Source organism: Dipodomys merriami, unplaced genomic scaffold (assembly GCF_024711535.1).
Source record: "Dipodomys merriami isolate MVZ:Mamm:240054 unplaced genomic scaffold, mDipMer1.0.p SCAF_593, whole genome shotgun sequence".
NCBI lineage: Eukaryota > Metazoa > Chordata > Mammalia > Rodentia > Heteromyidae > Dipodomys > Dipodomys merriami.
Window position 1 is genome coordinate 153,577 of NW_027206172.1, and position 16,424 is coordinate 170,000.

At 40.0% G+C, this 16,424-nt stretch overlaps 1 protein-coding gene across 1 annotated transcript in view; it reads right to left on the bottom strand.

Moving 5' to 3' along the window:
- The window catches only part of LOC138813384 (protein FAM114A2-like), a 50,829-nt gene that overhangs the window by 13,868 nt on the left and 20,537 nt on the right, over positions 1–16,424 (bottom strand). The window contains exon 6 of the mRNA XM_070001785.1: positions 9,692–9,771. Coding sequence (XP_069857886.1) covers positions 9,692–9,771 — 80 coding nt within the window. The remainder of the gene's footprint in view (positions 1–9,691; positions 9,772–16,424) is intronic.

A 16,424-nucleotide genomic window follows, 5' to 3' on the forward strand; every position in this document is an offset into this window, starting at 1 on the left:
TATGGTGCTGAGGAATTGAACCCAGGGCCTCATGTGAGTGAGGCAAGCAGTCTTCCAATGAGCCACCTTCCCAGCCCCGAATTGCTTGTTCTGAATTCCAAACATTCACTACATAATCTAAAGATTAAGAAAACTGAGGTCAGGGGTGGTGAGAATTGTGAAATGGGAGACATGGTTCAAAAAACACTGCACCCAGGAACTGCTCTGCTGCATGGCCGCATCTCTGTACAACTACCTAACTAAAACACACATAGACACAGACACAGACACACAGACACACAGACACACAGACACACACAGACACACGCACACACACACACACACACACACACACACACACACACACACACACTCTAATAGTGAAAACAAGAATGAAAAACTTAAACCTGGGAAAAAGGGGTACAGTCACTTCGGGCTCCTGATCAGAGTAGAGGTTGATTTTAAGGGGTGCCCCTAAATTTCTGAACTGGGTGATTGTCCACCTTGAAGGAATGAACTTGTGTCTCTGGGGGTTTGGGTTTTTAATGCAGGACATGCAGTACACAGAAAGGATCCCCCAGTTAACTAGGAACCACCTTCTCTTCCGCTGCCCTGTTCACCTGCTGCCAGCACCAATAAGCTGGGGAAGAAGAGGACCAGCTAGCCTGGAGGGGCCCAGGGCACTGACCTGGAAGCTAAGACTGTGTTTGTGAGCTGGAGCCAGTGGCTCACCCCTGTAATTGAAGCTACTCAGGAGGCTGAGATCTGAGGATCTCAGTTCAAAACTAGCCGGGGCAGGAAAGTCCATGACATTAATCTTAAGCTAACCACCAGAAAACTGGAGTGGTGCTGTGGCTTACAGTGGTAGAACATGAGACTTGAGCATAAGAGCTCCAGGACAGTGCCTAGGCCTTGACTTCAAGCCCCAGGACTGACTAGAAAAAAAATCATCTTTGATGTTTGTGGAACTCAAATTCAAGGTCCCAGTTGATTGAGTGTGTCTGGTTTTACAGGGCTCCAGCAGGTAGAAGAATTACTATATTGTTCTTTTTTTGAGAGTCCTAGGGTTTGAACCCAGGGCTTGGGCACTGTCTCTGAGCTTGTCTCTGCTCAAGGTTAGCATTCTATTACTTAAGACACAGCGCCACATCCTGCTTTTGCTGTTTACTGAGGAACCAAACCCAGGTCTTCATGTATGCCAGGCAAACACGCTACCACTAAGCCACATTGTGATTCCTGAAGAATAATTAGTATAATAATAAGTATATTTATAATATTTTTATACTTATATCATTATATTTCATTTACCATTGTAGCATGTATATTTTATCTATTATATATAACATTTATATTTATTTGTATATTTACTAGATATTATATAATATATAATGTATGTATGTTATAGAATATAATATGTAACATATTAATACATTTTATAAAAATGTTTTATATCATTGCACTTATAGCATTAATATAGTAATTATATTTATAATTCTAATATTTTGTAATAATAATTATTATGCTGGAAGAAAAACTGGGGTGTCTCCAGAGGACAAGAGGGCCCTGAGAATTGAGAGGGGAACCACTGGGCTCCTGTGCTTACTTCCCATGAGTGACCATCACTGCTTGTGTTGGTGTTTGTGTGTGTGTATATGTGCTTATGTTTGTGTCAGTGTCAGTACTGGGGCTTGAACTCAAGGCCCTGCATAATGTGGCTGAGCTTTTACTCAAGGCTGGTGCTCTACTATTTGAGCCATAGCCCCACTTCTAGCTGTTTCCAGTGGGTATTTGGAGATTAGATCTCATGGATTTTCCTGCCAGGGCTAGTTTCAAACTACCATCCTCAGACCACACCCACCAGAGTCAGTAGGATTACAGGTGTGAGCCACCATTGCCTGGCCTGTGTGTTTTGTGCTGGTACTTGGGCTTGAACTTAGAGCCAGGGCTTTGAATTTGTTGAGCTTGTTTTCTCAAAACCAACACTTTGCCCCTTGAGCCATATCTCCACTTCAAGTTAAGTGTCTCAGACATTCTTGTCCAGAATAGCTTTGTACCAGGATTCTCAGACCTCAACCTCATGAGTATCTAGGAATAGAGGTATGAGCCACTGGCACCCACTTTGTATATTTCTTAAATTAAATCCTGTACTCTCTCACTCCCAACCTTCAAGAGCTTCTGTTTCAGAATAAAATCCAAAGTCTCTACCATAGTCTAAGGGAACTTATCTTGTCTAGTGGTTCTCAAATACATCTAGAGGGCTTCTTTGAAGCAGGCAACACTGGACCCTAGCCCCTGACTAAACAGGTCTGGGCTGGACCTGCTAAAGTTCCTGGATGAGATCACTGCTTCTGGGTGGAGACCACACTTGTAACTCATTGCTCTGCACAAGCTGCCCACTGCCTGTCCTACAGCAAGCATATCCTCTACTCCACACACTGATTGTGATGTAGCCACACTGGTTTACTGACTCTAAGACAGGCCAGACACTCTCAACTTTGAGCTCATGACCCTACCTGATTCTGGGGCCTGGGTGAGTTGCCTTGATCTCCTAAGTCACTTTACCACATGACGCTTTTCTGAAATCATACCTCACTGTAAATTGCCAACACTCCTCCCTAGCACATCTCTCAATCTATTTTTCCATCATATATTCAAACATATTTATACATTCTCCACCCTCCCCCACCCCCACACACTAAAGCATAGAACTTCAAAACAAAGTTTTTCTTTTCTACTTGCTACAGTGTCTAGAACCTAATAAACTCAATAGATAAAAAAGAGTGAGATGGGTACTAGTGTCACACCTGGAATGTTAGCTATTCAGGAAATTGAGATCTAGAATCACTTTTTCCATTTATTTCCCATTTTGATTAAAATTTAACCATTAAAGGAACTTTTAAAAAGAATCAAAACTTCCTTATTTTCTGCAGGTTTCCTTCACTCCCTTTCACCTAGTCTACCTCAACCTGTGTCCCCATGGGAGCTTTGGCATCTCAGAAAATGTGCAGTGCCCCAGACCCTAGTTAATTTCAGACAGAATCCAGCATTACCTTTAGTCATGTGGTGGGCAGAGCAGAAGGCATCTACCATGTGTGCTACCCAACACCTCTCATCCACACCTGTGCTACTTCCATACTCCCAGCCACACGAGCACCACTGTGTCACCATTGCTTACACTGGCCTAGGCATGGGCTTCCATGGTCATCAGGACAAATGTCCTGAGAGCTATTTTACCTGCAACAGGTGACATTTCCTGATCTGGGTAATCACTGGCACTGGAGCAAACCAGGGCCATGGCACTGCAGGATGCATCTCTCTACAGCAAAACTTGGGGCCCTTCCTTCCCAGACACAATGGAGATCCTGGACAAGTCCCCTAGATGATTCCATGAATGTGTCTCACAGCCCTCATCTGTCAGAAATGAACAAAGAGGACAGAATTGTTCAAGTTATTTTCTTTCTTCATAGAAGGGTGCACTATCATCCTGCCCCCCAGAGCAAGGCAGCACACCAAATGGCGGGATCCACTTGGTTTTCATCCCAACCCAGGAATGATATTGTGCCTTTTCCTGTTGCTCAGGAGTCAGGATCACATCTTTGTAAACAATCGGTTACCAGGGCAATAGGTCACAGAAGGAAGACAGAAGGCATTATAACCATCAGTTCACCATCCCTAGCCAGGAGGCAGTGTACTTTGGGAGGCCATTGCTCAAAAACAAACATCCTTTTTACCTGCTAATGAAACTGCAACTCCACTGCACCCCATCTTTCTCATTAAAACAAAAACTTAGAAGAAAAAGGAAAGAGTGTTTTGGACTTCTTGCCAGGACTGGCTTGAAACCACAATCCTCAGATTTCAACCTCTTGAGTAGTGCCAAGCTTTTCCATGAGACAATTCTCTCAAATTAACCACCAAGAAAGAAGCAAAAAGAAATAGACAAAATTCCAGACCTTGAGCTGAAGATCATGGACAGCACAGCACACATGCCCTGATTTCAAGCCCATGACCTGCACATCATCATCATCATCATCATCATCATCATCATCATCATCATCATCATCATCATCATCGACATCATCATTATAATGTGAATTAAAAAAGTATAAGACCCTATTAAGAATATTAAAATTGAGTGAGTCAGGCATTTTTTGGTGGCTGACATGTAATCCCAGTTAGAAGCATGAAATCTCAGGATGGTGGTTAAAAGCCCACCTGGGCAGGAAATTCCATGAAGCTCTGATCTCCAACTAACCAGCAAAAACCAGAAGTAGAGCTGTGGCTCAAGTGGTAAAGCAACAGCCTTCAGCAAAAAAGCAAAATAAGTGACCAGGCCCAGATACATAGGGTAGGACAACTAATAATTAATTAATTAAATACAAATACATAAATAAAATCAGAATGGAAGAAGAGCACAAAGCGCCAATTCCAAATCTTAAAATGAGCAGAGAATTGGTGGCTTACACCTGGAGCTCAAGCTACACAAAAGACAGAACTTGAAGATCTCGGTTCCAAGGCAAACTAGGCAGAAAAGACCATTAGGGATTTGTGAATGTGTATCAGTCCTGGGTCTTGAAGCCAGAGCTTGAAATAGAAATACGTTTCTTAAAGGTAGCACTCTACCACTTTTTCTCTTTAGGGGATTAAATGGAGATATATCTTACGGACTTCCCTGCCTGGGCTTTCAACCTCAATCCTCAGATTTCAGGTGATGATATAGTACCCTCAGCTTCTTAACTTCTATGAGAATTTTATCTGCCATGAACTGCCAAAAAGTAAAAGAAGCGAGAAGTTGATCTGTGTGGCTCAAGCCACAGAGACTGCTTCCTTTTAGGGAAAACAAACAACAAAAACCCTCATACACAGTGGCCCTGCCCTGCTTTCAAACCCAGGAAGTGATCAGGCCCTATGTTCAAGCCCTAGGACCATCACCAACAACAACAAAAGAATGACTCAGGGACAGGGACTAGGCCCAGAATTCAAGCCCTAGGAACAGCATCAAAAATAAAAGAAAAACAAATTCAGAGACTGTGGCTAGGCTCCAGAGTTCAAGCTCTAGAACCAACACCAGGACACACACACACACACACACACACACGAGAAATGAACAAAATAATGAGAAGATGGCAAAAAAAGAGAAAAGTCAATGAAATATTTTTAAGTAGTAGCTCATGCCTATAATCCTAGCTACTGTAGAAGCTGAAATCTTAGGATTGTAGTTCATAGTCAGCCTGGGCATGTGTGCCAGTACTGGTGCCTGAACTTGTGCTGTTTTGCACAAGACTAGAACTATACTACTTCCAAACACTTGGTGATTAATTGGAGATGAGAGTCTCAACAACTTTCCTGCCCAGGCTGCCTTTGAACCACTATCCTCTGATTTTAGAGCCTGGGTAATGTCACTGTCTTCCCATGAGAATCTATTTTTTTGGTTGGTCATGGGGCTTGAACTCGGCCTACACACTGTCCCTCAGCTCTTCAACTCAAGTCTAGTGCTCTACCTCTTGAGCCACAGTACCACTTCTGGTTTTTTGGTGGTTTATTGGAGATAATTGTCTCACGGACTTTCCTTCCCAGGCTGGCTTTGAACTGCAATCCTCAGATCTCAGCCTCCTGAGTAGCTTGGATTACAGGCGTAAGCCACTGGCACCCAGCTTTCTTTTTATTTTTTCTTTTTTGTGGGTGATGGGGCCCGCTCTAGCTCTGGATGCTGTCCCTTAGCTCTTCAGCTCAAGGTAAGCATTTTACCACTGAGCCACCTTCCCAGCTCCCCCAGCTATGAATTACCAAATTTGTTTTACAAAGCCAGATGTTGAGATGCATCTCAAGGTTCAGAGCCTGTCAGCCTTGCTCAGGACAGGGGAGAGACTCCTGCACAGTGATCTTGCCCTGATTTCAGGTCTAGGAACAGTCACCACTCCTTGTGTTCCAGCCCTAGGACCAGAACCAAAAAATAAATAACTCCCCCGTTTTCACTGTATTTGATGTTGGTATAATTTGTGAAGGGGAAGGGGAAGGGGAAAAACAAATTTTTTAAATAGGGATACAGGTGGACCTATTGCAACAATGAGATGTACAAGATATTATGTCGAAAAATGAACTTTACAGCTTTTGCCTGTGTGTGTGTGGGGGGAACGGGGGGGGGGGGAGGGTGGAGAACATTATATAAACAAAGCCATCAATGAAGCTGTGGCTCAAGCTGTCACAGTCTGCTAGTCTTGAGAAAAACAATACAAAAAATGCTTCATTCATAGTGGCTCTGCTCTGACTTCAAGCAGGAGAGTGGCCATGTCATGAGTTTAAGCCCTAGCACCAAAAATGAATGAATGAATGAATAAATAAATAAATAGAGCCAGAACTTTATCTGTGGCTCAAGCCATGGAGACTGCTAGTCTTGAGAAAGAAAGGGAAAAACCTCAGACACAGTGGCTCTGCCCTGATTTTATGACTAGCAAAAGTTAAGGCCCTATATTCAAGCCCTAGGACTAGCAATAAAGAAAAAACAAAACAAAACAAAACAAAAACAACAACAACAAAAACTTGGCAAAAACTCTGCAAAAAAGCCCAAGTCCTAAGTTCAAGCCAGAGGATCAGCACCTAAAATAAATGCAGAAAGAAAGACAAATGCGTAAAGAGCCAAAATTTGAACTGTGTCTTGAGGTGGGAAGCCTACTACCCTTGAGAAAAAATTAGGAACAATGACCAGCCCTTGAGTTCAAGTACTATAACAAGCTCCAAAACAACCAATAAAACTCAAAACAAAAACTGCAGAAAGAATGGCCAGGCCTAAATAATAAGCTAGATGACATGAACTTACAAAAAAGAGAAAAGGAATAAAAAATTAAGTGAAAAGGAGGGCAAAAATATTAGAGGCAATTCAAGATTTTAAAAAATATGGTTCATACCTATAATCCTACCTGCTCAGAGGGCTGAAATCTGAGCATTTGTGTTTTGAATCCAGCTTGGGCAGAAAAGTCCATGAGAATTCTTTTCATTTGTGCTATTCCTGGGCTTGAACTTGGGGAGTTTTGCTCAAGGGTAGAGCTCTACTGCTTCCTACCTATTGCTGCTTAATTGGTGAAAAACATCTCATGGATTTTCATGCCTAGGATGGCTTTGAACCTTGGCTCTCAACTTTCAAGACTCTGTATCGTCATCTTGGCTTCTTGTAGTACTCTTTTCCTTTCTGTATTTTTTGTCAGTTGTGGGGTTTGAACTCAGGACCTGTGTGCTGTCCCTGAGCCTCTTGTACTCAAGGCTTGTGCTCTACCACTTGTGCTATAGCATCACTTCTGGGTTTTGAGTGGTTAATTGGACATAAGAATCTCACAAGGGAACTGGGAAAGTGTCTCAGTGGTAAAGCGCTTGCCTTGCATGCTTGAGGCCCTGGGTTCAATTCCTCAGCACCACATAAGTAGGAAAAAAAGCCACAAGTGATGCTGTGGCTCAAGTGGTAGAGTGCAAGCCTTGAGCTGAAGAGCTGAAGGAAAGGACACAGGCCCAGAGTTCAGGCCCAAGACCGGATCCCCCCCCCAAAAAAAAAAGAAGCTCAGGGACAGTGACCAGGCAGAAGAGTTCAAGCCCCAAGACCGGCAAAAAGAAACAAAGAAAAAAGAAAGTGAGTAATTAAGCTGTGGCTCAAGGTATGAAACCTGTTAGCCTGGAGAAAAAAGGTAAAAAATGTAAAGAAAAATTTAAAAAGAAATTATTCCCAGTACCACACCTTCCAGTGCACTTTTCCCTACATCCTTAGTGTGCAGGCCACCAGGCCAATGCCCCTGCTATATCCTATGTCTCAATGACAAAAATTTCAATTATTTGAAAACTGCCTTCCAAGAATTGCCACATGGGACCACATGGGGAATTATTGACCACATGCAATTATTGACCTCAAAAATATTTATTAACATGATTTCTTCTATTCTTGTGATTTTTCTATGTCCTTCTCATCATTACTTCCCTAGCACCTAGCAAATTACCTGGAATAAAAATAGAGAAACATGTCTGCTTACTGAACATCTGCATGTATATTTAGAATACTAAGCTAGTTTCAATGGGGTCATCAACACTGAAGATTTTTTACTATGAGCCTCATACTTTGTAAAAAACAAAACAAAACACATTTTACCCTCAAGAACTCTACATTTGCCAGTTGCCAGTCACTGATACTGTCATCCTAGTTACTAAAGGGAAGGAGGTGCTTGTGTTGTTCAAAAATATTGATGTTATAAAGATAAGGAAAAGCTGATAAATTATTATAGACTAAAAGAGATCAAGTATACACAACTACATATAATTCATGATCATGTATTGGTTTTTAGAGAAAAAAATTGATAAGGACAGAATTGAGCCAATTGGCAAAACTGGAATATAGACAAAAGATTAAGCAAAAGTATGGCATTGTGATTAATTTACTGAAGTTGATAACTATACTGTGGCTATGTAATAATGGGACATTTTTGTCCTGAGATCAAGATTAAAATATGTAGGAATAGAGAACTACGAAATATACAATTTAATCTCAAATGTATGTCCACAAAGAGAACATACATGCAAGCATAAGTGATTAAGCAAATGAAGGAAAATATTAACCAACTGAATTTTCATAAAAATCACAGAAATAGTTTATATTCTTTTTGTGACTTTTCCTAAATTTGACTATTTTTAAACAATACTAGATTGAATAGTGAAGAGATGCACTTGAACTGCAGAAGATAAGTTCCTGAGGATTGTTCTGAGAAGGCTTAATGGAGAATGCATGCATTGGGGGATATGTTTCATATGTTACCATATGAAAATTATGGAAATCCAAACATTCAGACTACAACAATAAAGTACCAAGAGTAAGAAAATTCACAGATACAGAAAATAACTCAGGGCTACTGTGGATTGAGGGCTGAATGGTTTAATGGCCCCAAATTTTTGTTGAGGGTGATGGATATGTTTTGCATAAGATAAAGGTGATGGTTCTACAATACTGGAAATGTACTGAATGTCAATGAATTGTGGTTATAATAAAAAATGTTATTACTATTTCCCTATGAAGAATAAAAAATCATCCCAGTTTAGAGGCTACTGTTTGCAGGAAACTCCCTGACATTATATATTCACAGGAAACTGTACTCTTTATTTCTTACATTCAGTAGATTTTAAACATGTATTTCTTTATGTGTTTTTTTCTTCTTTTAAGGTAGAACTTTGCTAGCACAGGCCGGCCAGGAATGTGCAATTCTGCTACTTTGTTCCTTGAGGAATGTCTTTCTTCTACACAAGACATTCCATAATAAAATTTATTATCTAATAACAAAAGCAACAAGATCAAGTGTTACGTTCCTTACCCTAGGACTTAGGAGCAAACAGGACATCCTGACTTATATCAGCTCCCTCTGTCCAGAAAGCATTGTGTGCCTGGTGCTTACTGGTTTATAGAATGTCTCCTGAGCCTGGGAAAGATAGGCATAAAAGGAAAAAGCATCCCTTGTCCTGTGCATGAGCAGGCAACCGAATATATGTTGTATTAAATATTTCTCTGGATATAGAACCTCCCTACCCCTCTCTGACCTTGGATATGCATATAGCTCCCAAGTCACCAACAAAGAGCAAGGCTTTGCCCAAGGCTATTACTTCCATATGGTAAATGGTTACTATCTCAGTTTTTAATTCACTGAAGTGTCAAAAATAAATGAATCAAAATCACCAAGAAGTAATAACTTACCCTGGCAAGTTTGTCTGGTTTGCAGGAGATGTACAGCTGGGAAAACAGCTCTGTTATCCCTTCAGAAAAATCTTCATCTCCTGAAAAAAAACAAAGTCTCACATGAAAAATATTCCAGCAAAACTGCTGAGGTTCACAAGAAAGGTAAGAAGGAAGAGGAGTGAAGGCAGCAGAAGTATTCATAACAATTTAATGAGCATGGAATATGAGTGCTTATACAATTTTTTTCCTTTCCTTCTGAGGGTTTTCTGATGCATTGTTATCATTATCCAGTCTTTCAGTTAATGTCCAATTAAGACAAACATTTCTGACACTTTTCTTCCACCACTGGTTAAGCTGAAGCTACAGGTGCTACGGATAATAATATTCACTCGGCCTTCTGAGCTTTCTTGGCAGACTTGGTGACCTTGCCAGCTCCAGCACACTTCTTGTCCACAGCTTTGATGCCACACACAGCAACTATCTCCTATTACAAACAGCAAGATGATCCAGAGGAGAATAGTCAAAGAAGCTCTCCACATACACAGGCTTGCTGGAATCATATGAAGCATGACAGCATCACTACACTTCAGGAATTTAGGACTAGCTTCCAGCTTCTTACCAGATCTGCGTTCAAGCATCTCTTTCCACTCAGTAAACTTACAAGCAATTTAAGCTGAGTGCCAATCCAGGACAGAGGCATAGGAAGCACTAGTTTGGCCTGGATGGTTCAGGAAGGTCACCCAAGCTGTGAAGCTAAATGCTTCCTTGGGTGGATCATTCTTGTTGTCACCACCAATGTTGTCATGGCAAACATCTTTGGCTGACATGCTTATAGAATTTTTTTGTGCACAGTATGTCAATGGATGTTCTTAATGGGCTTATAAGAAAAGTGGGTATTATCACACTTGTGTGATAAAGATAATGCAGGCTGGAAGAGGTCAAGAATTTTTACAAGATCTCCTAGCAAAGATAAGAAGTTAAACCTTGGCCTCCACTTTCAATGTTCTTTGCACCACATTACAGAAGAATGAATGGAGAGTATGAAGCAGATATTATATAAAGAAAATGGAATTCAGGGCTGGGAATGTGGCTTAGTAGTAGAGTGTTTACCTTGCATGCATGAAGCCCTGGGTTTGATTCCTCAGTACCACACAAACAGAAAGAGCTGGAGGTAGCACTGTGGCACAAGTGGTAGAGCATTAGACTTCAGCAAAAAGAGGCTCAGGGACAGAGCCCAGGCTCTGAGTTCAAGCCCCAGGACCAGAAAAAAAGAAAAAGAAAATGGAATTCAAGTTGGGACAGTAAGACTCCAGGAGAATCCAGGTTATCCAAGAAAATGGGAAGAGTTTCAGGCAGAGGAAATGAGTGCCAAGATTAGGGGGATGAAAGCATAGCAGGAAGTTTAGAATAAGCAAAGGAAAAAACAACAAAATAGGATCCAGCTAAGACTGAGCCTTTATACCCTCTTAATATCTCAAAGTTTCTACCAAAGAGATGAGGAACTACTGATGATTTTTAAAACAGAGACAGGTAAGATCAAATTTAAATCAAAGAAAGATCACTTTAGTGGCTGAGTACAGAACTTATCAGCACTAATCTAGGAATAAACAAGAAAGTAAAATTGAGTCAATAATCCATGATCCAAGTAAGAGACGGTGATGTGTAAATCAGAGGGAGAAAGGATTCTTAAATGTTGGAAGGGTGCTAAGGAAAATGTTGAAATTATCATGAAGATGGGAACACAGAACACCTTAGTAGAGAAACATGCAAACATAAGGATAAGTCAAGAGCAAACTATAATCAAGACAGACAAACAAATTGTCAGGAAATATTCTTTTTCTCTTTACACACCTAAATCCTATCCATTCACCCACTTTGAGACCAGCCTAATGTTTTAGACTTTAGAATCTATATATTTATTAATCACCAGTCTATAGCTTCAAAGGGCAAATTATTACTTCTTTATACCTGCCATTGTCTCCAAAAGTCCCTGGTTGGTGGGAGGGGGGAATGTATCATGGCTCATTTGTCCCTCTCAGTTGGCATTTAAGAGAGAGAATTAAAATGACTTAGCAATCCAAGTTTAACATGGATTGTGAAGGTGATCTCATTAATACCATCCTTACCTATGTACCTCATTTAAGCAACATTTAATTATTCCAACTAAATCCTGCTGGGTGCAAGAAATTAATCTGAAAACATAATGAGATAACAATATCACAAAGTATTGACAAAATGATCCAATGGCATGCAGAATTTTTTATTTAGATTTATCTCACTCTGTTCTAAACATATTTAATATATACTTAGAATATAATTAATATTTGAATATGTACATTGAATTTACAAATGTAAAAATATACAATGTATTATGTTTGAGTTTATTTAAATAAACTTTTTTTTGGTAAGATTTGTGAACAAAAAGGAAATGGGTCACTGTTGTGGCTCATGTCTGTAATCCTAGCTATTTGGGAGGTGAGAATGGAGAATTATAATTTGAGGTCAGGCTTAACAGCACAGTTTGTGAGATCCCCTTCTCAGCCATAGCCTGGTACAGTAGTATCTGTTCATCCTCTTACATTAATGTGAGAGGCCAAAATTAAGAGGATCTCAGTTCCAGCCCAACCTGGGCAGAAAATTTTAGGAGATTCCATCTCAACAGAGAAGCTGAACACAGTGGCAAATGCCTGTGATCCTAACAATGACAGGAAGACTGAAATGGGTAACTCTAGTTCAGGCATGCATCCAGGAAAAACCAGACTCTCCCTGAAAACAGTCAAGGGAAAAAAGGGCCCAAGGCATGGCTCAGTGGTACTGTGCCTGCCTACTGACTTTGAGTGAGTTGAGCTCAAACCCCAGTACCACCATAAACAAAGGTAAACAATGGTGGAAGATCACTGTCAAATGCTTTCCACTGAATGAAATATATATTAGGCAGGAGTGTGGCCCAGTATTAGGCTAGAGGTGGAACTCTGTCTTAGAGGACTTGGCTGAGGCTCTGTGTTTGGGGACTGGCACTGCGGTAAGGAGAAGTTGCATTGAAAGTATGTAGGATGGTGCTGGTGGTTCATGGCTATAATCACAGCTACTCAGGAGGCTGAGACTTGGAGAATGGACCTTTAAAGCCAGCCAGGCAGAAAATTCTGTTTAGATCTATCTCCGCTTAGCAAGAAAAAGACAGACTGGTATCTTGGTTCAGAGTGGTAAGACATCAGCTCAGTTCAAACTGTGGTCCTGGCACCAAAAACAACAATAAATAAATAAATAAATAAAATAATAAAGTGTGGGCTTTGGAGGAACTTTGCAAGAAGGAAGGGCTCTCCCAAAATAGGAAGACATATTCTTAGGCAAAGGGATGGTAAGGACCAAGGATGCTGATGGAAAAAGATGACCAACACTGCCACACCACCAGGTTCCTAAATTTATCGCCCATTAGCTACTTCCATTTTTTCCATACTTCATTGAGATATCATTAAATGCCAACATCACTGCTGAATTCTCAACAAATATCACTGAGGAGGGCTGGCACAGAGTGTGAGAGGAGCTGGGAAGGAGTCTGTTTTCGGAGTCATTTCTGGTGAACATAATAGACAAAAATCCAACTGTTTAGAAAATGCCTCCAAGTCCTCTGAATGGTATTTAAAGATCAAGAGTCCCATTCGTGGGCAAAACAAGATGCTGATTACATGAACGAATGCTGTGAATTGCACAAATAAGTTTATAAATAACACAATTGTCATATTGAGGCCTAGTTAGAAAAAAATGCAACTATCTAAACACATCACAATGGCTTTATGTGTTTCCTAAGTTAAGCCATCTAAAAAGAAGATTTTTTTATCTATTATATCTTTGGAATCATGAAAATAATTAGTATCTCTTAGTTAAGACTATTATACTTTATTTATTTTTCTGTTTGTGGAGCCTGAACTCTGGGCCTGGACACTGTCCTTGGCTCTTCAGCTCAAGGCTAGCATTCTACCACTTGAGCCACAGCGCCACTTCAACTTTTTCTGCTTATGTGATGCTGAGGAACTGAACCCAGGGCCTCATGCATTCAAGGCAAGCACTTTACCACTGAACCACCTTCCCAGCCCCTGAATACAGTATTTCTTTTAGTACTTATTTTAACAACCTGTGAGGAATTAGATTGGGTTACCTTATAGATGAGAAAACAGCTCAGTATCAAGGAACTTTTCAAGGTCACCTGGCTTTAGTAAATGACAGATCTTCATTTTAACACAGTGGAAAACTCCAAAAGCCCATCATAGTTAACTGCCATCTCAATATTTCAGAACAACATTAAGAACTTACATTCAAAAAACTTTTTTCTTTTGTGCAAGTCATGGGGCATGAACTCAGGGCCTGGGTGTTGTCCCTGAGCTGTTTCAGCTCAAATCTAATACTCTATCACTTGACTACAGCTCCACTTTGGGCTTTGGGTAGTTAACTGGGGATCAGAGTCTCACAGACTTTGCTGGTGAGCTGGCTTTAAACCCAGATCCTGGATCTCAGCTTCCTGAGTGGCTAGGTTTACAGGTGTGAGCCATTAGAAAATATTTTCTAATCAGGAAGCAAGCTTTTACATAGACTAAGTAGTCATTTATTAGTAAGGTGTTATACAACTGTCTAGTTTGAACTCTTAGAACACACGGCTGAAAACAACAAACAAAAAAGAAAATGTCCCAGTCTGCAGAAAATCTGTACTCAAGGAATAAAGAAAGTCCCTCCCTGAGAAATGTTCAGTCTTTCTGTAGAAAACTTGAAGACTAGTTATTTTACAGTAGATTAGAAATAGAAAAAAACAAATGAGATTAAGAGGATATTAGTGACAAGCACACTGACAGTTCAAAGAAGTAAAAGAGAAACCCATCTTTAAATGCACTGACATTCGGAAAATTTTAATTTTGCAGCCCTCATACTAGTCTCAGGACCTCTTAATACTTTTAAATTTTTGAGAGCCCCCAAAGAGCTAATTAAAAATGTAAGTAGACAGGCTTGGAAGGTGGCTCAGTGGTAGAGTGCTTGCTTTGCATGCATGAGGTCCTGGGTTGGATTCCTCAGCACCACATAAGTAGAAAAAGCCAGAAGTGGCACTGTGGCTTAAGTGGTAGAGTGCTAGCCTTGAGCTGAAGAGCTGAGGGACAGTGCGCAGGCCCAGAGTTTAGGCCCCACAACTGATAAAAACAATGTAAGTAGAGGTAGGAACTGGTGGCTCTCACCAGTAATCCTAGCTACAGATTCGGGAGACTGAGAGCCATAGATTGCTATTAAAAGCTAGCTGGCTTCCAATGTATAACCCCTCTTTTCACTGTATTGGATGTTGGTATAATTTGTGGAGGGGAAAGGAAAAACAAAGTGTTTAAATAGGGATACAGGTGGACCCACTGCAAGAATATGTACAAGACGTTATGAAAAAAGTTTACAACTTTAGCGGGGGAAGGGAGGGATAGGGGAAACAAAGGAGGAAGCAACAATGCTTGATAAGAAATGTACTCATTACCTTACTCATGTAATTGTAACCCTTCTGTACAGTATTTTCACAATAAAAAAAACACAAATTAGAGGGAAAAAAAAAGCTAGCTGGAGCAGGAAAGTCAGTGAGACTCTTATTTCCAATAAACTACTCAGAAAAAAAAACAAAAAACAAAACAAAACAAAAAACAAAGTACACCTGTGACTCAAGTGGTAGAGTGCAGCTCAGGATCAATGCCTAGGTGCTGAATTCAAGCCCAGGACTGCCACAAAAATAAATTAAATAAAAATAGGGGATACACACACACACACACACACACACACACACACACATACACACACACTAAAGAAACAGACAGATACAGACAGATATGTTAAAAAGTAGAACACATCCAATGAGCAATGCATCAGGTATTGAGTTCAAGTCCTAGTTTCACATCCCAAACAAAAGAAAAATTAGAATTGAAGTGCTTATGGTAGTTTTGCAAACTTAAGAAAAAAAAACAGTACTTGTTTATATACATTTATTGAAAATAACTGTAATTTCCACAAAAGGTGAAATTTCAGCAGAATAATACAATTGTTTTACATATTTAATGAATCTCTTTATCCTTTAGCCTAATGAATGACACATGTGTTCTCATCTGCTTTTACACTCTGTCTGCTGGGGTATGTTGTTTTAAGTATATGAAGGAAATCTACCTCACAAAGTCACTTAGTTAGAAAAGGAAGAAGTTTTAGTAGCCTTCTCAGATTATCAGTAAAGGAAATGCTTACATATTCCTTAATACTATACTAAAACTCAAGTAGTGTCATCTCTTAAAATTTAGTTGTAATGATATACATAGCAATGAGCCTGAAGCTATACCATAAGATTTTCTGATTGGATGTATTGAATTAAAACGCATTAGTCTTTTTTTTCTTTTGCCTGTGCATCATTTGCTAACATCACACATTAAATAATGGGAAAATACTCACTCCGAGTCACACAAATCTTTCAAATGCTGACCAACTGTCTTGAAATGAATGAATATAGCTGTTATTTTCAACACAGATTTCATCAGCATAGTCTGTAAACAGCACTGGGAAGCTACAAAGCTCAACAGATCAATAAATCCACTCTACAAAATTGAAAGTTAGTTTGAATGTATAGCATGACTCATACATAGTTGCTTTTCTTGTTGTAAAGGCTCATTTCATTCACTTTTAAGAAATGTTCACCAAATAGTATTCTAGTCTCTGGGCTGGGAAGGTGGCTCAGTGGAAGAGTGCTTGCTTT